The sequence below is a fragment of the Ranitomeya imitator genome, chromosome 1, assembly GCF_032444005.1.
Source record: "Ranitomeya imitator isolate aRanImi1 chromosome 1, aRanImi1.pri, whole genome shotgun sequence".
Taxonomy (NCBI): Eukaryota; Metazoa; Chordata; class Amphibia; order Anura; family Dendrobatidae; genus Ranitomeya; species Ranitomeya imitator.
The window spans coordinates 1,037,237,553-1,037,261,389 of record NC_091282.1 but is presented as its reverse complement, the minus strand read 5'-3'; the positions used below and the strand labels follow the sequence as shown (position 1 = coordinate 1,037,261,389).

At 46.0% G+C, this 23,837-nt stretch overlaps 1 protein-coding gene across 4 annotated transcripts in view; it reads right to left on the bottom strand.

The window, feature by feature from the left end:
* The window catches only part of DCLK2 (doublecortin like kinase 2), a 197,323-nt gene extending 174,732 nt beyond the window's left edge, over window positions 1–22,591 (bottom strand). For all 4 annotated transcript variants that reach the window (XR_011316970.1, XR_011316971.1, XM_069744050.1 and 1 more), the window contains exon 1: window positions 21,831–22,591. Coding sequence is in view for 2 of the 4 variants with exons in the window: in XM_069744050.1 (XP_069600151.1) it covers window positions 21,831–22,242 (412 nt within the window). In the remaining 2 variants the exon portion in view is untranslated. The remainder of the gene's footprint in view (window positions 1–21,830) is intronic.
* Window positions 22,592–23,837: the final 1,246 nt, after the last annotated feature.

Sequence of the window (23,837 nt, the reverse complement as noted above, 5' to 3'; positions counted from 1 at the left end):
GACCAAGGTTATTAGAGGACTGGGGGGTCTGCAATACCAAGATAGGTTATTACACTTGGGGCTATTTAGTTTGGAAAAACGAAGGCTAAGGGGTGATCTTATTTTAATGTATAAATACATGAGGGGACAGTACAAAGACCTTTCTGATGATCTTTTTAATCATAGACCTGAAACAGGGACAAGGGGTCATCCTCTACGTCTGGAGGAAAGAAGGTTTAACCCCTTAGTGACAGAGCCAATTTGGTACTTAATGACCGAGCCAATTTTTACAATTCTGACCACTGTCAATTTATGAGGTTATAACTCAGGAACGCTTCAACGGATCCCGCTGATTCTGAGAATGTTTTTTCGTGACATATTGTACTTCATGTTAGTGGTAACATTTCTTCGATATTACTTGCGATTATTTATGAAAAAAACGGAAATATGGCGAAATTTTTTTAAATTTTGCAATTTTCAAACTTTGTATTTTTATGCCCTTAAATCAGAGAGATATGTCACAAAAAATAGTTAATAAATAACATTTCCCACATGTCTACTTTACATCAGCACAATTTTGGAAACAAAATTTTTTTTTGTTAGGGAGTTATAAGGGTTAAAAGTTGACCAGCAATTTCTCATTTTTACAACACCATTTTTTTTAGGGACCACATCACATTTGAAGTCATTTTGAGGGGTCTATATGATAGAAAATAACGAAGTGTGACACCATTCTAAAAACTACACCCCTCAAGGTTCTCAAAACCACATTCAAGAAGTTTATTAACCCTTTACGTGCTTCACAGGAACTGAAACAATGTGGAAGGAAAAAATGAACATTTAACTTTTTTTTGCAAACATCTTAATTCAGAACCATTTTTTTTTATTTTCACATGTGTAAAAACAGAAATGTAACCATAAATTTTGTTATGCAATTTCTCCTGAATACGCCAATACCCTATATGTGGAGGTAAACCACTTTTTGGGCGCACCGCAGAACTTGGAAGTGAAGGAGCGCCGTTTGACTTTTTCAATGCAGAATTGGCTGGAATTGAGATCGGACGCCATGTCACGTTTAGAGAGCCCCTGATGTACCTACACAGTGGAAACTCCCCACAAGTGACACCATTTTGGAAACTAGACCCCTTAAGGAACTTACCTAGATGTGTGGTGAGCACTTTGAACCCCCACGTGCTTCACAGAAGTTTATAACGTAGAGCCGTGAAAATAAAAAATTGCATTTTTTCTACAAAAATGATCTTTTTGCCCCCAAATTTTTATTTTCACAAGGGTAACAGGAGAAATTAGACCACAAAAGTTGTTGTGCAATTTCTCCTGAGTACGTCGATACCCAATATGTGGGGGTAAACCACTGTTTGGGCGCACCGCAGAGCTTGGAAGAGAAGGAGTGCCGTTTTACTTTTTCAATGTAAAATTGGCTGGAATTGAGATTGGACGCCATGTCGCGTTTGGAGAGCCCCTGATGTGCGTAAACAGAAGAAACCCCCCACAAGTGACACCATTTTGGAAACTAGACCCCTTAAGGAACTTATCTAGATGTGTGGTGAGCACTTTGAACCCCCATGTGCTTCACAGACGTTTATAACGTAGAGACGTGAAAAAAAAATCGCATTTTTTCTACAAAAATGATATTTTTGCCCCCAAATTTTTATTTTTACAAGGGTAACAGGAGAAATTAGACCACAAAAGTTGTTGTGCGATTTCTCCTGAGTACGTCGATACCCAATATGTGGGGGTAAACCACTGTTTGGGCGCACCGCAGAGCTTGGAAGAGAAGGAGTGCCGTTTTACTTTTTCAATGTAGAATTGTCTGGAATTGAGATCGGACGCCATGTCGCGTTTGGAGAGCTCCTGATGTGCCTAAACAGTAGAAATCCCCCACTAGTGACCCCATTTTGGAAACTAGACCCCCCATGGAACTTATCTAGATGTGTGGTGAGAACTTTGAATGCCCAAGTGCTTCACAGAAGTTTAGAATGCAGAGTCGTGAAAATAAAAAATATTTTTTTTTTCCACAAAAAAGATTTTGTAGCCCCCAAGTTTTTATTTTCACAAGGGTAACAGGAGAAATTGGACCCCAGAAGTTGTTGTCCAATTTATCCCGAGTACGCTGATGCCCCATATGTGGGGGTAACCCACTGTTTGGGCGCACGGCAGAGCTCAGAAGGGAGGGAGCACCACTTGACTTTTTGAGCGCAAAACAGGGATTTTTGTGTTACTCACCGTAAAATCCTTTTCTCCGAGTCGTTCATTGGGGGACACAGGACTGTGGGTGTATGCTACTGCCGCCAGGAGGCTGACACTAAGTAGGTATAAAAAAAAAAAGTTAGCTCCTCCTCCATAGTATACACCTTGCCACTGGCCCTGACAGCTCCAGTTTGGTGCACAAGCAGTAGGAGATAGAGAAAACAAAACAGCATTAGAGCAAAGACAACATGTCTAGAATAATACTATAGACTGAACAACTCCATAGACAAATAAAATGAATAGGGAGGGAGCTGTGTCCCCCAATGAACGACTCGGAGAAAAGGATTTTACGGTGAGTAACACAAAAATCCCTGTTTCTCCATCGTCCCAAAGCAGTCCCAGGGTGGGAAGAAGACTCACTGGAAGAAAACCCCTAGGCACTTACCGCCTATAGGTGTGATACCGCAGCCTGAAGAATTTTCCTTCCCAAACTTGCATCAGCAGAGGCCTGAGTGTGGATATTATAATGTTTAGAGAAAGTGTGCAGGCTGGACCAAGTGGCCGCTTTGCAAACCTGCTCTGCTGAAGCTTGGTGCCGAAGCGCCCAGGAAGCCCCTACCGCCCGAGTAGAGTGTGCCCTGATCCCAGCCGGGATGGCTGCACCCTTGATACGGTAGGCATCCTGAATAGTAATTCTTATCCATCTGGCTAAGGTCGATCTAGAGGCTGCGAGTCCCTTTTTATGACCCGCAGGAAGAACGAACAGAACATCCGTCTTTCGAAAAGAAGCGGTCCGAGAAACGTATCTTCTCAGAGCTCTCACCAAATCTAGAGTATGGAGAGCTTTTTCCACCCGGTGTGTAGGCGCAGGACAAAAAGAAGGCAAGACAATGTCCTCATTAATGTGGAATGAGGAGACTACTTTTGGCAAAAAGGAAGGTGCTGGTCTCAGCACCACCTTATCCTGATGAAATTGTAGAAACGGCGCCTGACAGGACAAGGCCGCTAACTCCGATACCCGCCTAATGGATGTTATAGCTACCAGAAACAAAACCTTCCAAGAAAGGTACCTTAAAGGAATATCTTGGAGGGGCTCAAATGGAGGTTCCTGAAGAACACTCAAGACCAAATTAAGGTCCCAAGCTTCTATCGGAGCTTTGTAAGGAGGGACTATATGAGAGACTCCCTGCAAAAAAGTTTTTACTTGCAGATTGGTAGCGATCCTGCGCTGGAAAAGAACCGATAAGGCGGATATTTGCCTCCTAAGGGTACTTGGAGCGAGACCTGAGTCTAGACCAGATTGGAGAAAAGCTAGGACATTAGGAATGGAAAACCAAAGAGGAGGAAGACCCTTCTTCCTGCACTATGAGAGAAAGACTTTCCAGGTGTGGTGGTAAATGCGTGCTGAAGCTGTCTTTCGAGCATTAACCATAGTTGAGGCTACTTTCTGAGAAAAACCGGCCTGGGTCAGAATCCAAGATTCAACGGCCAAGCCGTCAAACGCAGGGCCTCTAAGTTCTGGTGGAATATCGGCCCCTGCGACAGAATATCTGGCTGCATTGGTAGCTGCCAAGGAACCCCGACGATCAGCTGAACTAGGTCTGCGTACCATGACCTCCGAGGCCAATCTGGGGCGACTAGAATTGTCGGAACTCCCTCTAACTTGATCTTCCTGACGACCTTTGGAAGCAGCGCCAGAGGGGGAAACAGATATGGAAGACGAAATTGGTTCCAAGATAGGACTAGTGCGTCTACGGCAATTGCTCCTGGATCTCGAAACCGTGCAACGAACCTGGGTACTTTGGTATTCGACCCGGTGGCCATTAGATCCACGTCCGGGATTCCCCAGCGTAGACATATCTGTCGAAAAACATCGGGGTGAAGAGACCATTCCCCGGGCGCAAGCCCCTGTCGGCTCAGAAAGTCTGCTGCCCAGTTCTCCTTGCCCGGGATGTAAACTGCCGAGATCACAGAGTGATTGTTCTCGGCCCAGCGGAGGACTTGTCCTACCTCGCGCATGGCTGATCTGCTGCGAGTGCCCCCCTGATGATTTACGTAGGCCACGGCCGTGGCATTGTCCGATTGGATCCGCACCGGGCGACCCGCCAGAAGATGGTGAAAGTGCTGCAAAGCCAGCCAAATTGCCCTAATTTCCAACAGATTGATTGGAAGGGTTGATTCCCTTGGGGACCAACGACCCTGAGCCGTGTGCTGGAGAATCACTGCTCCCCAACCGAGAAGGCTGGCGTCTGTAGTGACTACCAGCCAATGAACTGGAGGAAAGGCTTTCCCCTGAAGTAGGGAGGAACTCCTCATCCACCATATCAGGGATTGCCTGACCCCAGGAGCCAGACGACACCTGAGGTTGAGAGACAAAGGACTCCTGTCCCAGGCTGACAGAAGTGCCTGTTGGAGTGGACGAAGATGGAATTGGGCGAATGGAACCACTTCTATAGCTGCTACCATCCTGCCCAAGACCTTCATGCAGAACCGGATTGAATGGAAACTTGGCTGCCGAAGAATTTTTACCTCCTGCCGGAGACAAAGCACCTTGTCCTGGGATAAAATAGTTAGCCCCTGAGAGGTGTCGAAGATCATCCCTAAAAAAGAGATCTTCCGAGATGGTACTAGAGATGACTTCTTTAAATTGACCAGCCACCCTAGACGAGCTAGGGTGTCCAAAGAGATGTTGACGTTGTCCCTGCATGCCTGAAAAGTTGGTCCTTTGACTAAGAGATCGTCTAAGTAAGGCAGAATGACTATGCCTCGAGAGTGCAGGATTGACACCACTGTTGCCATCACCTTCGTGAACACCCTGGGAGCAGTGGCGAGCCCGAAAGGTAATGCAGTGAATTGGAAGTGTCGCTCGCCTATGGAAAACCGTAGAAATTTTTGATGAGGAGGAAATATAGGAACGTGCAGATAGGCGTCTTGAATATCTATGGAAGCCAGGAATTCTCCCCTTTCCATAGCCGCAATGACCGAGCGGAGAGATTCCATACGGAAGCGACGAGTGCTGATGAATTTGTTTAGACACTTTAGGTCCAGAATGGGTCTCACGGTCCCATTCTTTTTGGGAACCGTAAACAGATTTGAATAAAACCCCTTGAACCTTTCTTCCTTTGGAACAGGGACAATGACCCCGTTGGACTGAAGAGACTCGACTGCTCTGAATAAAGCTCTTAGACGGGTTTTTGAACTGGGAAGACTGGACGGAAAAAACCGGCCTGGAGGGAGACAGGAAAACTCTATTTTGTACCCTGAAACCACCAGGTCTCTTACCCATCTGTCGTGAACAACTGACAGCCAGGACTGATGGAACAGTAGTAGGCGACCGCCTGCTCTGTTGGAAGCGACGAGAGGTTGCCTCCAGTCATTTAGCCGAAGATCGAGGATATCTAGATCCCCTAGGTCTTGACGGTTGATACCGCATTCTTGCCAATGGATTGGCCCTATAGGAGACCTGGTGCTCCCGGTCTTGGACAGGCCGACTTGGGGGACCTGCGCTTGGTGCCGCAGACCACCGGGAGTTACGAAAGGATTTAAATCTTGCTTGAAATTGGCGACGAAAAGGTTGCTTAACCTTTTGTTGAGGAAGGAAATTACTTTTACCTCCCGTGGTATCAGATATAAGCTGATCCAATTTTTCGCCAAAAAGACGGACACCTTGATAAGGAAGGGATGTAAGGGACTTCTTTGAAGTAGAGTCCGCCTGCCAATTTCTTAGCCATAGGGCCCTTCTGATAGCAATAGCATTTGCCGCAGCCAATGCTGAACAATTTGCCGCATCCAAGGATGCATTAATCAGATAATTTCCTGCTAAAGATATCTGATTTGACATCTCTATCACCTCTACAGGAAACCCCTTATCCTGAAGAGCCTTAGTTAGAGACTCTGACCAAGCTATCATAGCTTTGGCAACCCATGTGGCCGCAAAAGACGGTGCGAGGGCTGACCCTGAAGCCTCAAACAGAGACCGAGCTAGACTCTCTAGGAGCCGATCAGTCGGATCCTTAATAGACGACCCATTAGGAAGAGACAGCAACGTACTAGAGGCCAAACGGGATACGGGAGGATCCACTGAAGGGGATTCTGCCCACTTTTTACAAAGCTCTGGAGCGAATGGATACCTTGCACCTAGGGCCTTCTGGCCTAAGAAACGTTTATCCGGTCGCTCCATGTGACGTTGGACTAAATCCTCAAACTCAGGATGAGTAGAAAACACCTTATGAGGTTGCTTGAATTTCTTAAAGGACACCTTATGACCAGAAGGTAAGGTGGCCACATCCTCTACTCCCAAGGTCTGGTTAACGGCCTCAATGAGACTGTCAACAGATTCCTGATAACCAGGAGCTTCTAAATCAAAAGACCCCTCTGAGTCATAGTCCGAACCGTGCTCACTCAATTCCGCAGGAGAGGGAGATCGAGAGACAGGATTCAAAGATGCTGATGCACCTGACGGACCGGGAGACGCTGTGTGGGACCGTTTCCCCTGTGTCTGCCTAGAGGGAGTACGGCCCCTGCAGGCCAGAGGATCCTGATAATCGTAGGATCTTTCCAAAACAGGCGGATGAATGTCCCTGACAGGGGCTTGAACCTCCTTTGTTAGAGACGTCATAGACTGCGTTAATGATATGACCCACTCAGGGGGAGACACTGCCGACCCAGGTACAGGCACACCCGGCAGGATAGCCGGCGGGGAAGCAGACAGGGTAGCAGACGGGGGCTCCTGCACGTGCTCGGAATCACAAGCCTCACAGAAATGGTTACTTTGCGCATGCGGAAAAGTAGACTGACAGGTAATGCATGAGGTATACAGAACTGAGTGAGTCTTAGTCTTTCTAGACATAACTCTATTGCTGCTGCTGCTGCTGCTATGCTCCGTATCTCCTTATGAGCTACTAGGTCTAGAACAAATACTGTTGTCAGGCTGAGGGAAGTAGCATTTACCCCAGTCCTGTGTCCCCGTATGCTCTCAAACACTGAACCATGTCTCCTGTGCAAACCACACATATAAACTAATTCACAGGGCGGATGCCTGAAAAAAGTGGGAGGAGTTACCGCACATGGACCCGGTTTAGGCCGAAGCAGGGATCTAGATTTTACTCTTTCCCCTGCTCTCCCGGGAAAGCTGGGTGCTCGAAACCGGAAGTAAACCGTCGCCATGGAGGCGGGACTTCCCCCAGACTACAAGACCCATAATGCCACAGGCTGTACAGAGAAAACAGGAAGCCGCCGAAAAAGGGGCGGGACTTCCGCCCATGCTCAGACTACAAGATCCATAATGCCTCAGCGAACAGGAAACCGCCTAAAAAAGGGGCGGGACTTCCGCCCATGCCTCTGCTGAAGTTTGCTTGTGGGGAAAAAACGCTGGAAACCAGCACAGCGCCGGATATAGTCGCCAGCAGAACGCGCGATGAAGCAGGAGCCCCCCCCGTGCAGCCCTCTGACAGCGCATAAGGTTAGACATAAAAAATCCACATATAAATATATATATACACATATATAAATATTAAAAGACGGTGCAGGCACCTTAACTCCTTACACCCTTCAGAAGGCGAGGAGAGGGACCGTCTGCCTCCTTTAAACACCGTAGTCGTGCATTGGTGATGAAGTGGAGGCTGCACGGACAAGGAATGAATGCCTGTACAACCTAGGGTTCCGTTACCTCAGGGTGGTCAGGTTCTTAGTCCGGCAAAAAAAATCCCACGTGCTCGCCCGTTGTTGGTTTGGGGAGATCGGACCCCTTCAAAAGGGTCCGTCGCCCCTGTCTTATCTTCAGAGAAAAAAGCATCTGGGAAAACCCTGAGATGTGCCTCCTACGGACACTAAGCATAAACTGGAGCTGTCAGGGCCAGTGGCAAGGTGTATACTATGGAGGAGGAGCTAACTTTTTTTTTTTTATACCTACTTAGTGTCAGCCTCCTGGCGGCAGTAGCATACACCCACAGTCCTGTGTCCCCCAATGAGACGATGGAGAAATTGGCTGTCATGTTTGGAGACCCCCTGATGTACCTAAACAGTGGAAACCCCCCAATTCTAGCTCCATCCATAACCCCAACACACCCCTAACCCTAATCCCAACCCGATCCATAATCCTAATCACGAACCCTAACGATAATCACAACCCTTACCCCAAAACAACCCTAATGTCAACCCTAACCCTAATCAAAACTCTAAATCCAACACACCCCTAATCCTAATTTCAACCCTAACCTCAAACCTAACCTAATCCCAATACACCCCTAATCACAACCCTAACCTTAACCCTAATCCCAAACCTAACCCTAATCCCAAGCGTAAACCCTAATGCCAACCCTAACCCTAATACCAACCCTAATCCAAACCCTAACCCTAATCTCAACTCTAACCCTAACTTTAGCCCCAACCCTAGCCCTAACTTTAGCCCCAACCCTAACCCTAGCCCTAAGGCTACTTTCACACTTGCGTCGTTTGGCATCCATTGCAATCCGTCGTTTTGGACAAAAAACGGATCCTGCAAATGTGCCCGCAGGATGCGTTTTTTGCCCATAGACTTGTATTGCCGACGGATCGTGACGGATGGCCACACGTCGCGTCCGTCGTGCACTGGATCAGTGTTTTGGTGGACCGTCAGCACAAAAAAACGTTCAATGTAACGTTTTTTTGTACGTCGCATCCACCATTTCTGACTGCGCATGCGTGGCCGTAACTCCACCCCCTCCTCCCCAGGACATAGATTGGGCAGCGGATGCGTTGAAAAACTACATCCGCTGCCCAAGTTGTGCACAATTTTTACAATGTGCGTCGGTATGTCGGGCCGACGCATTGCGACGGCCCCGTACCGACGTAAGTGTGAAAGAAGCCTAACCCTAAATTTAGCGCCAACCCTAACCCTAAATTTAGCCCCAACCCTAACCCTAAATTTAGCCCCAACCCTAACCCTAAATTTAGCCCTAACCCTAGCCCTAACCCTAATCCTAGCCCTAACCCTAGCCCTAGCCCTAACCCTAGCCCTAACCCTAGCCCTAGCCCTAACCCTAGCCCTAACCCTAACCCTAATTTTAGCCCCAACTGCTCTTCTCCTGCCGGCCGGCAGATGGAGACAGATGGCGGGCGCACTGCGCATGCGCCCGCCATTTTCTTTTCCCCAGAAGACGCCGGCGGCCAAGAGGAGCAGCAGGAGGACCCAGGGACACCGGTAAGTATAATAGGGTCCCCGAATCCCCCTATTTCTCTGTCCTATGATGTGCGATCATATCAGAGGACAGAGAATTACAGTTTGCTTTTTTTTTTTTTTTTTTTGCGGTCGCCGGTAAACAGTTGATTACTGGCGATCACAAAACAGGGGTCGGTAAGACCCGATCATGCTCTTTGGGGTCTCGGCTACCCCCGGTAGCCGAGACCCCAAAGATTCTCGCGGGGCCGGCCGGCGGGCGCACTGCGCATGCGCCCGCCATTTTGAAGATGGCGGCGCCCATCGGGAGCCACGAGGAGCACCGGGGGAGACAGGTGAGTATCGGGGGGCGATCGGGGACCCCTTTTCTCTGTCCTCTGATGTGCGATCAGATCGGAGGACAGAGAAATTAAACGGTTAATTACCCGCGATCGCAAAAGCGGGGTCGGTAAAAAACCCCCCGGAACATGTTCTCTGGGGTCTCGGCTACCCCCGGCAGCCGAGACCCCAGAGAAAATCCGACTCTGGGGGGCGCTATTTACTTTTTCCACAGCGCCGTGGTTTAAGTACCCTTAGCGGCCGCCGTTAAAAGGCGTATCGGTGGTCGCTAAGGGGTTAAGCATAATAACAGACGCGGATTCTTTACTGTAAGAGCAGTGAGACTATGGAACTCTCTGCCGTATGATGTTGTAATGAGTGACTCGTTACTTAAATTTAAGAGGGGACTGGATACCTTTCTGGAAAAGTATAATGTTACAGGATATATACTAGATTCCTTGATAGGGCGTTGATCCAGAGAATTAGTCTGATTGCCGTATGTGGAGTCGGGAAGGAATTTTTTTCCCCAATGTGGAGCTTACTCTTTGCCACATGGGTTTTTTTTGCCTTCCTCTGGATCAACATGTTCTACGAGAGAGGAGATGCCAGACTCCTTGGGCAGCAGCTTACCTTTAAAGGGACACTGTCACCTGAATTTGGAGGGAACAATCTTCAGCCATGGAGGCGGGGTTTTGGGGTTTTTGATTCACCCTTTCCTTACCCGCTGGCTGCATGCTGGCTGCAATATTGGATTGAAGTTCATTCTCTGTCCTCTGTAGTACACACCTGCGCAAGGCAAGATTGCTTTGCGCAGGCGTGTACCATGGAGGACAGAGAATGAACTTCAATCCAATATTGCAGCCAGCATGCAGCCAGCGGGTAAGGAAAGGGTGAATCAAAAACCCAAAAACCCCGCCTCCATGGCTGAAGATTGTTCCCTCCAAATTCAGGTGACAGTGTCCCTTTAAGAGCACAAAAGGATTGCAAGTACATAATCGGGCATGCTGGATCCTTATCTCCCCTAATATTATCTGTTAGAGGTTGACTTTAGGTAGTAAAAAAGTAAATAATAATAATATTATGCACTAGCACTCATTATATTATTCATAGCAACTAGCAACCCCTGCCGTCACAGATTTTATAATCAAAGGCTCATGCACATGATTGCACTAAGGATTAATGTTGTAAGCATCTATAATATGACAGAATATTACAGAATGCTGTAGATAAGCCCCTGGTGTCTGTGGCCTTAGCTTATAGACGAATTTTGGGGTGGCAGACTCCCTTTAAGGTTTTTACTATAGATGTCTCTTTATGAGAAGTGGTACAAAAACGGATCCATAAAATTACAAGATCTTTGCTCATTTTAGGATTTTGCCACAGACATCAGTGGGACTAGGAGGGTATAAGAGATAAAGAACAGTGGACTCACTATGAAACTGCAAGATGGAAAGACCACTCACGCCGGATATGGAGGCCAAGTATAAGACGTGTTTGTTGCTATTTCTTGTCCGGTTAGCTGTTGATAATCTCTCTTGTATGTTTTTATATTCTCTGAATTTTTCATTACCATTGCGGTAAACTTTATTATTTCATTTACCCATTGTGTGTGAATACATTTAGTCTTGCATCTTCGGATCCATCATAAAAAACAAACAAGACTATGAATTAATGTAATGATGGTCAGAAAGCACCAACATTTATTACCACTGAGGTCAGATCTGCACGTTACAAATTCTAATTGTCGCATCAAACCATTCACCATTCTGTAAGTGGTAATGAGAGATGATGAAAATCCTTTATCAAACATACACAGGAAACATTGGCTTCACATTTCAAACTAATAATTTAAGCTCCTGTGTTCTCGTACTACAACTCACTTCTCACATTTCCTTTTGACTTCTCCAAACTGAAAAGTGAAGAGTTGCACAGGAAATTAATCTCCCAATAATAGTATTATGTTAGTGGACTGAGCGTAGTGTGGATTTTGTGCTCCATTTTATGTGACAGTGACAATAAAATGTGCATGATGAATATGTAGCTTTATTATTATTATTTATTATTATTATTATTTTTCCTTACAGACCTATATATTTTATCTGAGGGAAGTGGGCAATATTTACAAAAATAAAATTTCTAAATTTTTTGTATTAGTTGCTAAATCTACCTATTTTTCATGTAGAGCAGATAATGGAAATTATTTAAAGATTAAATTCATTGTAACGCTAATGCTGGCGCCCCTGCATGATTCCCCTTTCCATACTTACCGCCCCCGGCTGCGCGCTGTGCTCTCCGACGCGATCTCTTCTTCCTGTGTCTAGTGTGCGCATGGTCCCTTGCTCTAAAAGGGGCAGCGCGCACAAGGTAAAATGCCCTCAGCCAATAGTTGGGAGGCATCTGAGTATAAAAGGCACCCTCCCCAATAAGGAGGAGCCTGAGCAACCCCTATAGTTTCCTAGTAGTTGGTAGTGTGAGCAAATGTATTTTGCCAGGTTATCCTGTGTCTTAGTATCCTGAAATTAGTACCTGTACCCTGGTCCTTGTGCGGCCATGCCTGAACCTGCTCCCCTGGTCCGTGTGTGGCCAGTACCTGAACCCGAACCCCTGGTCCTTGTGTGATCAGTGCCTAAACCTGCTTCCCTGGACTGTGTGTGGCCAGTGCCAGAAACAGTTCCCGATACCAATGTGTCTGAACGTGTACTCAGTGTATACAGACTGTTATAGAAGTCTCCAAATCCAGTCCGGTCTGTGATGCATTGTCAGTATTAGTGCTGCCGGAGGAGTAGTCTGAGGGGAGCCCATGTTGGCAAACCTGAACCCTGGAGTCATCAGCTGCAGTACCGAAGACTGCCTAAGAGTGGAACCCGGTGGCTACCTGCAGCTCAAGCCTGACTCCACCATCAGGAACTCCACTGAACACTAGGTAGCCGGAAGTAGCTATGCCCCTCCTAGGCAAGTCCAACCACATGTGCCTCCTGTCTGTGTGATAATAATATTCACCACATTTACAATTTCTGAATTAAGGTGCACGAAAAAAAATGTCTGAACAAAAAACGAAAATTCGGCTGTAGTCACTGAGCTCTCTCCTAGAAATGCTTCTTTCAATTAGAAGAGATTCAAAGGAATCTTGCTAAAGGGCCATTGGGGCAATATGGTTTGTACTGCAGCAAATAACTGCAGAATGGAGCATAAGTGAGTGGGAGCGTTTCATTCCTCTGGCTAAAATGTGGTATGTCAAATAAAGGTCTAGCAAAGGCCTGTAAGAACTCAGGATCCCATCTATGTGAAGACCATTTAGCACTAATTTGGCTTTTTGTTGCTCTTGTACATTTATGAATATCTAGAGAAATAATCACAGAAGGTGGAAACTGCTGATTAAAAGGGGCCTCTGATTTACTGACGCAACCGATTCGTGAATACTCGCACACTCCATAAAATAACAATTCTTGAGTATCTTATCCTCTTGGATATTTATGGATATGTTCAAACGGTTATCACTTTTCCCCTTTTTCTTTACTAAGGAGTGTTCACAGTGTTAGACTTTGTATGGTCCAACTCCATGATAATGCCCACCTGATAATTTACCCATACATTTCCTGGAGAAACAACCCAGGACCAATATCAAGTTCTCAGAAAAGATGCTCCAGAGTTTTCTTGTCAATGTACTAAATGCACTAAACATATAGCAGCACTACATTGACGCAGTGTATGGCAATATCTTACCAGCACTGCTGATGGAAATATGTTCCAGGAATGGAGACATCTAAAAACTGCTTGGCACCTTCTGAAGATAAAGGTCCAAAATTTGCCATTGAGCTCATAGGAGACTAACTGCACCCCGGGCATTTTAGATGTCAGCAGTAGCTGAGAAAAAAGCAGGCTGACGGGTTTATTTGACATTGCGGTAAAGAGGATAGCGACAACCTTTGTTTTTGTATTTCTTTAAGAAAATGCACTTTGCAGTCTGTTGTAGTGATGCCTAGAAGATAAGAATATTAATCACATGAAAGTCTTTTATCTGTCTATCTTACAAATGAGAACAAATGTGTTCAAGTACAAGGCATGAAAATTAAATGAGACTTTCCTTTTTTTGAGTCTAAACAGATCTAATGAAATGAAAGTAACATTTCAGGCGTGCAATAGGAAAACAGCGGCGGTAAATACCGATCTGTCACATCATACAGAAAAAGAATGATGTCCGCTGTCAGAGAAATATGTATTAGAAATGGCATAATGTACCACTCACTATTAGTGATGAGCGAATATACTCGTTACTCGAGATTTCCCGAGCACGCTCGGGGTCCTACGAGTATTTTTTAGTGCTCGGAGATTTAGTTTTCCTTGCAGCAGCTGAATAATTTACATCTGTTAGCCTGCTTGATTACATGTGGGGATTCCCTAGCAACCAGGCAACCCCCACATGTACTCAGCCTGGCTAATAGCTGTAAATCATTCAGCTGAGGCGATGAAAACTAAATCTCCGAGCACTAAAAAAATAATGTGAGGACACCCAAGCGTGCTCGAGAAATCTCGAGTAACTACTATATTCGCTCATCACTACTCACTATAGGAATCATCGAGTGTTCTGGGCCAAAGTAGAAGCAAAGGCTTTTATACAGGCCACACAATTGTGAGGCTACTTTTAATATATTAATTGGGGTTACATTCGTCCTTATAATGTGCAACTCATCTGATGAGGAAGAGGAATCAGCACCATGTCAACGTAACTGAAAAACATTAATGATGAATTACCTTATATCTTATTCCAAAAAGGCTGAGTATTACCTTGCCAGTCATAGGATTCCAAAATAGCGACAGTAGTAGAGATCCCATAACAGCACTACTCCCAATGCCCCCACAGTGCCAGCGCTAGCCACTGTTCCCCCAAAATATAACTATGATATGTCCAACCTCTCCTGTCTCGCAAGTTTCGGATCTAGAGATCACCAAACGAAAAAAACTGATTGTATCCATTTTGCCCCATTCACCCAGCGTACACCAAAAGGGTGTCCTCTTGGCATATAATGGGACAGTAGACTCAGAAATGGCTTACTTTTGCTGTATAAATCATTGCAGCAAACTATAAAGTATAAACAAAGACACATTCTGCACTGTTTTTACAATGAGAGCCTAGTGGCGACATATACCAATGTATGCCTAAAGACTGGGATATGCTTCTTCTAGGGTACAACGTCAATACATCTGACATATACCTCTGTTTACCTCCAACAAAGTGGCCAAACGCAGAATGAACAAACTCCAAGTCCTCAATTTTATCAACATATTTAAACATGGATTCTGTTTTGAATTTTTAACCTTCATTGACTTCTAAATACGGTAAATAGTTAAGTTATCACCAGTACTCAATTAAATAATAACCAAACTTTTAGTGTGTTTCTTCTCCCAATGAATCCCACAATTGACCCCTGAGAAGTGCTCTGGTGATCTGACACCAATACATGGATTCGATATAAATAGGCTCCGTAGCTTCATAGTTTGTGCATTCTATTGAATCCATACTCTGCTACGTGTGCACTCATGCAGAAGATGTGTGCGCTGTGTTCTGATCTGAGAACTCCTCGGGGGTCTGATGAGCAAATGGTGCAGGTCTCAGATTATGGAACACACTGATCTACAGGCAATTAAAGTTCCTGATAAATATAAAAAATGCAGAATGTTTAGTTAGAAACTACGTATAAAGAAGTTACAACAATTACAGTGAAGGCCCCAAAACGCCCACAATAACGCTATAACACAACGCTGTAATGCAACTATACAAAATCATTTAACAACAGATAAAAATCACAGAAAAATAACGTGATTATAACTAGCATTTAATAAAGTGACCCAAAAATAGAGCACAGGGTAATGATTTGGATTAAGGAATACAGTATATTTACCATGTTGCATAACGTGAGTTTATTGGGCTTTTTCGCTAAATAGAGTTTAATTAGTTTATAACCCACTTTGTGTAAGCTACGCCCCTCCAGATTCCTCTCCTTGAATAATGGTTAGTGAGGTTGGCAGAAATATAGAATCCTACCACATCCATACCAGCATTTTTTAATTTTTTTTCAGCGCTGGAGCGGTGCATGCGCTTACATCAGTGAAACAGCAGAGTCCATATCTGTGGAAATGGTGGCCCACACCGGACAGAACCGGACTACCGCCTAGACATCTACCACGTCACTGATGGAAATCAGTTTGAACCTTTGTAGTGTATGGATAAAATTTGGGGTAGATAGACAAAATGTACTAACATAAAAGGATGCACTATGTTCTATTTGCTATAAATACTGAGATTGTGATTTTGCACCATCCTTTTTAAATCACCCTGCATAGATACAAGAAATAAAGAGGAGATGAATAATACCATATCATATAAAGACGAAAAGTACACTGCAAAAACATCTTACTAAATAAATGAAGTAGGAGATATAGGACCAGACTCATCCCCCAAATTATATCAAACCACATTATACAGCCGATGTCGCAGGTATACGTCGGAAAGACACCTAACAAGGTGAATGTACAGGAGTGCAAGGGATAAAACGGACTCATAATTAGAAAGGCACAGATCGTGATGCGTAACCTTGGAGATCAGGCTGATTGTATGTGTAGCAGGAGGCTCTGTTAAACATCGGCAGAGGGTAGAGGCGCTATGCAAGGTTTCCACTGGGACATATGATGGGGTGCAGAACCTGCTTCTCCACAACAAGACAGGAAAAGGGCCATTCTGAAGCCTACTTTACACTCTGCCTCAGTTCACTAGTGCTGTACTCTTTATGTGCAGCTTCATTGTCTTCGGTGAGATATTGATTAAAATCTTACTTTTCTAAAGGGTTGCACTCATTCGTGCTGCCTTTAGCCTGTGCAATATGATATCTCTACCTGGCCGGCAATCCTTCCAGGGTGTATAAATAATAAATATCACATGGACTAAAAAGAGTGTTCTCCGACTAATAACTCTGTCCAATCCACTGCTGAGCAGGGCCTAAATAACAATGGCAGATCACTCTGTGGATTAGAAAGAACACATTAAAATGAAGTAACAGAGGGTGGTCTTGCTCACAGAACTCTTATCTATAAGCCAGAGCATAGAGCAGCGACAAAATGCCTGTATGTCTCTATATTAACAAGACAACCCCTGACCATTAGTTTCAATTGGTAACTTCATATCACTCAAGACAGGCTCACAATATGTTGCCGATTTTCCACCCAGATTTGTCGGTAGAAAATCCAGTATATTAAAGGGAACCTGTCACCCCCCCCCCCCCCCAGGCATTTTTAACTAAAAGAGCCACTTGTGCAGCACTAATGCTGCATTCTGTCAAGGTGGTTCTTTTAGTTGGAGTCCCTGCCAACGCTGAAATAATCGTTTTTAGAATTTGTCCCTCATACCGGCAGTTTGCCAGGGGGGCATGTCTTTTCCCCCCTGACACAAACGCCTCCCAGCCTTCACTCAGGGCCTCTGGGCGCCACCTCCATGTCCTTTAGTTAAAAACGCCTGGAGAGGGGGAGAGGGGGTCACAGCAACAGTAAAACATGGATGCAATTTTCCTCAGTATCATTTACACATTGTAGAAAAAATAAATCTGCAGGAGAAATTGACATACGGTGTGGATCTTACATCATGTCAATTAATTTGCAGATCTTCACAGCCGATTTCATCCTTTGCTATATGCAACAAATCACAAGGCAACAGTGTTAAAGGGGTATTCCCATCTCCAAGATCCTATCCCATTATGTAGTAGGTGTGATATTAATAATATTAGAAAATACCTCCAATTAGAAATGTAGCATAGTTTTTCTGATTCGCTATGTTTCTTTCCTCATGTGCAGGCATTGCAGGACCTTAGGTATCCATGGTTACGGCCACTAGCAACTAGCTGTTAGGGTACCGTCACACTTAACGATATCGTTAACGATATCGTTGCTTTTTGTGACGTAGCAACGATATCGTTAAGGAAATCGTTATGTGTGACAGCGACCAACGATCAGGCCCCTGCTGGGAGATCGTTGGTCGCTGAAGAAAGTCCAGAACTTTATTTCGTCGCTGGATCTCCCGCTGACATCGCTGGATCGGCGTGTGTGACACCGATCCAGCGATGTCTCCACTGGTAACCAGGATAAACATCGCATCGCAGGGCCGCGCTTAGTAACCCGATGTTTACCCTGGTTACCAGCGTAAAAGTAAAAAAAAAACAAACACTTCATACTTACCTTCCGCTGTCTGTCCTGCAGCGCTGTGCTTCTCTGCACTCCTCCTGCACTGGCTGACGTCACCGCTCTGCTTTCCGGCTGACCGACGCTCACAGCCAGTGCAGGAGGAGTGCAGAGAAGCAGAGCGCCGGGGACAGACAGCGGTAGGTAAGTATGAAGTGTTTTTTTTTTTTTTACTTTTACGCTGGTAACCAGGGTAAACATCGGGTTACTAAGCGCGGCCCTGCGCTTAGTTACCCGATGTTTACCCTGGTTACCGGGGACCTCGAGATCGTTGGTCGCTGGAGAGCTGTCTGTGTGACAGCTCTCCAGCGACCAAACAGCGACGCTGCAGCGATCGACATCGTTGTCGGTATCGCTGCAGCGTCGCTTAGTGTGACGGTACCTTTACTATAGCAGTGGTTGTAACCATGGATACCTATGGTCCTGCAATGCCTGCACATGAGGAAAGAGACTTTAGCAAAACAAAAAAACTATACATTTCTAATTTTGAGGTATTTGCTAATTATTATTATACCTACTAGATATTGGGCTAGGATCTTTTAGATGGGATTACCCCTTTAAATGCCAATTTGCATGGGATCCTTGACAAAATCTTCATTGCATTGTGTTACATATAGGACCCCTATTCTCATTAATGACATAACACATCACGTTTCTGTTGTGTAAAGACAGAAAAATTAAGGAATATTCACAGAGTAATCTTTACTGAAATAAAATAACTGATGGTCTCCCAGTAATAATAACACAAAGGAAACTTTATATATCTGATTTAGGATTAAGTGATGTAAGAAATTAGTGATACCGCAGAGACGCAAACGGCAGGCAATGGTGACAGATGAATCCAGGACCACCTGCTGATTGCAGGATTACAGACGCTGCTGCTTCGCCTGTGAAGCCAGACAAGACCAAGCAAACAAGTTCCAGATTTCTGGTTCCTAACTGCCAAAAATACAGAAGCCATGAAAAGGGACAGAAAACAGCAAATGTACAGTATCCAATTAGTGCTTAAGACTGACAAATGGATTTGTTTAATCTCCACCATCCACTGGAGACTCCTCTAATTGTCTGTGATGTCAGCGGATCCCTCTTGGTGCATAAACAAGTAGAGAGCATAGCCATGGCTTTCCTGTTATTGATTTCCACGTCACGTGGTTTGGGAAAGCCTATATAGTAAAACAAGAATGCAGAGGACGGAGCAGCTGTGCACCATATCCCGGACACGCAGCTCTCCAGCCGGCCGGCATGCTGCAGTGCTTCAGGAATGCCGTGGCACTTGCAGGGCGGTGGTGCTGTATGTGTGGTCATTTATGTCTAGTAATTGTTGGTTTTTGTATTGAGCTTATAATGGCAGGAAAGATAATTCCACTGTCTCTGCTCTCGTCAGTCAGTCGTCATTGCCAGGGAATGCCACGGCTGGTCACTCACTGGGTCTAGGTGACTAGCATTACATGGCAGCCTTTCAAAATGACCATCATAGTCATGGATGATGGTCACCTGAGGTGCCCCCTGTTGTGGCTCACCACATAAAATGTGTCATCAGTGAGGGAACCCTCTCAGTGATATTTGTAGTGCATAATGGGTCTAATGGGGGGGACCCTCTCTATGATGTTTGTGATACATAATGGGTGTCATGGGGGGACCTTCTCTATAAGGCTTGTGGCACATAAAGGGTGTTATGAGGGGGGATCCCCACTATGATGTTGGCCATACATAAAGGGTGACATTAGCAGGGAACCCTCACTATGATGCCTAAATCATGCTATGAGGGGGGATCCTCTCTATGATGTTGCTGATACATAAAGGGTGTCAATCATGGGGGAGACTCTCTATGATGTTGGTCATACATAAAGGGTGTCATGAGCAGGGGACCCTCTCTAATATACTTGTGGTACATAAAGGGTATCATGGTGGGGACTCTCTATGATACTTGTGGTACATAAAGGGGGTCATAGTGGGGACCCTCTCTATGATACTTGTGGCACATAAAGGGCATCATGGTGGGGACCCTATGATACTTGTACATAAAGGGTATCATGGTGGGGACTCTCTATGATACTTGTGGTACAGAAAGGGTGTCATAGTGGAGACTCTCTATGATACTTGTGGTACATAAAGGGTATCATGGTGGGGACCCTCTCTATACTTGTGGTACATAAAGGGTGTCATGGTGGGGACTCTCTATGATACTTGTGGTACAGAAAGGGTGTCATAGTGGGGACCCTCTCTATGATACTTGTGGTACATAAAGGGTATCATGGTGGGGACCCTCTCTATACTTGTGGTACATAAAGGGTGTCATGGTGGGGACTCTCTATGATACTTGTGGTACATAAAGGGTGTCATGGTGGGGACCCACTCCATGATACTTGTGGTACATAAAGGGTATCATGGTGGGGACCCTCTCTATACTTGTGGTACATAAAGGGTGTCATGGTGGGGACTCTCTATGATACTTGTGGTACATAAAGGGTGTCATGGTGGGGACCCACTCCATGATACTTGTGGTACATAAAGGGTATCATGGTGGGGACTCTCTCTATACTTGTGGTACATAAAGGGTGTCATGGCGGGGACCCACTCCATGATACTTGTGGTACATAAAGGGTGTCATGGTGGGGACCCACTCCATGATACTTGTGGTACATAAAGGGTATCATGGTGGGGACTCTCTCTATACTTGTGGTACATAAAGGGTATCATGGTGGGGACCCACTCCATGATACTTGTGGTACATAAAGGGTATCATGGTGGGGACCCTCTCTATACTTGTGGTACATAAAGGGTGTCATGGTGGGGACTCTCTATGATACTTGTGGTACATAAAGGGTGTCATGGTGGGGACCCACTCCATGATACTTGTGGTACATAAAGGGTATCATGGTGGGGACCCTCTCTATACTTGTGGTACATAAAGTGTGTCATGGTGGGGACTCTCTATGATACTTGTGGTACATAAAGGGTATCATGGTGGGGACCCTCTCTATACTTGTGGTACATAAAGTGTGTCATGGTGGGGACTCTCTATGATACTTGTGGTACATAAAGGGTATCATGGTGGGGACCCTCTCTATACTTGTGGTACATAAAGGGTGTCATGGTGGGGACTCTCTATGATACTTGTGGTACATAAAGGGTGTCATGGTGGGGACCCACTCCATGATACTTGTGGTACATAAAGGGTGTCATGGCGGGGACTCTCTATGATACTTTTGGCACATAAAGGGTGTCATGGCGGGGACTCTCTATGATACTTTTGGCACATAAAGGGTGTCATGGCGGGGACGCTCTCTATATTTATATGCCTCTATTTTTTGTCATTCTGAAGACTTGTGATTGTTTCCCACCACCAGCAGCTCTCCAAATGGAAACCAGTCTGTGGGGAACATCGTGACCTTGTACTGACCTCCCAGCGACACTTCCTAAAGGTAGTGGGATATTTCTCAATGTCATGGCGCCACTGTGCTGCATTTCTATAGAAAAGAATGGGCTTCATGTAGCACACACATCCATCACGCCTCTCCACCGCCACCTCTTTACTTCCATTGCCCACCACATTGTGTGGCCTTGGCTTGTAGGTTGCGATTCATGTGACTTATTAGTAAAAGTTTTCGGACTTGGCTGGTATGGCGGCGTGCTCCATAGCCGGGAACACTCCACCTATTCATGTACCGCTCCTTAGCTATTCTTAGTGGCACTGACATGCTGGTGATCACCGGAGGGCCACTGTCGTGGCTGTGACCAGCAATGAGATGCATAGTGGCTGTTATGGAGGTGGGCAGACATGCCAGAGAGCAGATGTGCTGCCCATTGCTGATGCCTGGTGGTGTCCTGTGATGATGGCTGGCAGGTGATGATGTGCAATCATGGGCATCCCCTCCCCAGCCTGTCACTCACACTATGCCCCAGAATACTAATGGATCGCTGCCAGCCACTACTCTCTTACCTTCCTGCAGCTCGTCCAGGCTGGTGATCTTGGTGCCATCCAGCGTGTAGATGCAGCGCACCCCCTGCGGCAGGCTGACATTGTCGCTCAGGGATCGGGTCAGCTCCATCAGCAGAGCATCTAACGATCGGAATCGCTCGGCCGACACGGCGTACGGCAGCCCCTTGAAGTAGCGGTCCCCATTGCGGTAGAAGCGCACCTTCTTGGCCCTCCGCTCCGAGCTGAGCGCCTGCAGGGTGCGGGTGCGGTAGAAGCTGCAGTGCGCGCTGTGCGCCGGGCTGGGGATCAGTCCATTGCCCCGGGCTCCTGACCCGGAGCTGCTGCCCGGACCTCCGCCGCCTTTTCGGGATTGCCTCTGCTTTTTCTTCCGCTCCTCGAAATGCTCCAGCTCGATGCTCCTGGCGCTGGCCATGGCGATAGCGATACAATACACGGAGCTGCAGTGTGATGTCAGTGCCCGGGGCTGTGCGGCATCCCGGACCAGTGCGGAGCGCTGTCACTGCCCCATCAGTGCCCTCCGCAGCGTCCGCCACCAGACAATGACCGAGCCTCACACCGACGGCAGGCAGCCTGGCATTGTCTCCGCGGCAACTGCCGCACACACCCAGCTGCTGCTAGTAGTGGCGAGCCCGGGGCCTCCGCGGCTGGTCAGCATGTGCCCTCCTCGTATGCAGATGGCACTCACGGTGGCAGCATCTACTCCCCCGGCCGGTGATTGGAGGAGAAGCCGGCACAGCCTCGTCTTCTGACGTCACTGTATCTTCAGTGCTGCAGTCAGGGGCCAGGACTGCGGAGACGTCACTGCAGATACGTACGAGGTGGCCGGAGGCATCGTATCTGAGGTGGCCGGAGGCATCGTATATGAGGTGGCCGGAGGCATCGTATATGAGGTGGCCGGAGGCATCGTATATGAGGTGGTTGTATATGAGGTGGTGGAAAGAATGGTTGTAGATGACGAGGAAAAAGCTAACATATTAAACACCTTCTTCTCCACGGTATTCACGGTGGAAAATGAAATGCTAGGTGAAATCCCAAGAAACAATGAAAACCCTATATTAAGGGTCACCAATCTAACCCAAGAAGAGGTGCGAAACCGGCTAAATAAGATTAAAATAGATAAATCTCCGGGTCCGGATGGCATACACCCACGAGTACTAAGAGAACTAAGTAATGTAATAGATAAACCATTATTTCTTATTTTTAGTGACTCTATAGCGACAGGGTCTGTTCCGCAGGACTGGCGCATAGCAAATGTGGTGCCAATATTCAAAAAGGGCTCTAAAAGTGAACCTGGAAATTATAGGCCAGTAAGTCTAACCTCTATTGTTGGTAAAATATTTGAAGGGTTTCTGAGGGATGTTATTCTGGATTATCTCAATGAGAATAACTGTTTAACTCCATATCAGCATGGGTTTATGAGAAATCGCTCCTGTCAAACCAATCTAATCAGTTTTTATGAAGAGGTAAGCTATAGACTGGACCACGGTGAGTCATTGGACGTGGTATATCTCGATTTTTCCAAAGCGTTTGATACCGTGCCGCACAAGAGGTTGGTACACAAAATGAGAATGCTTGGTCTGGGGGAAAATGTGTGTAAATGGGTTAGTAACTGGCTTAGTGATAGAAAGCAGAGGGTGGTTATAAATGGTATAGTCTCTAACTGGGTCGCTGTGACCAGTGGGGTACCGCAGGGGTCAGTATTGGGACCTGTTCTCTTCAACATATTCATTAATGATCTGGTAGAAGGTTTACACAGTAAAATATCGATATTTGCAGATGATACAAAACTATGTAAAGCAGTTAATACAAGAGAAGATAGTATTCTGCTACAGATGGATCTGGATAAGTTGGAAACTTGGGCTGAAAGGTGGCAGATGAGGTTTAACAATGATAAATGTAAGGTTATACACATGGGAAGAGGGAATCAATATCACCATTACACACTAAACGGGAAACCACTGGGTAAATCTGACAGGGAGAAGGACTTGGGGATCCTAGTTAATGATA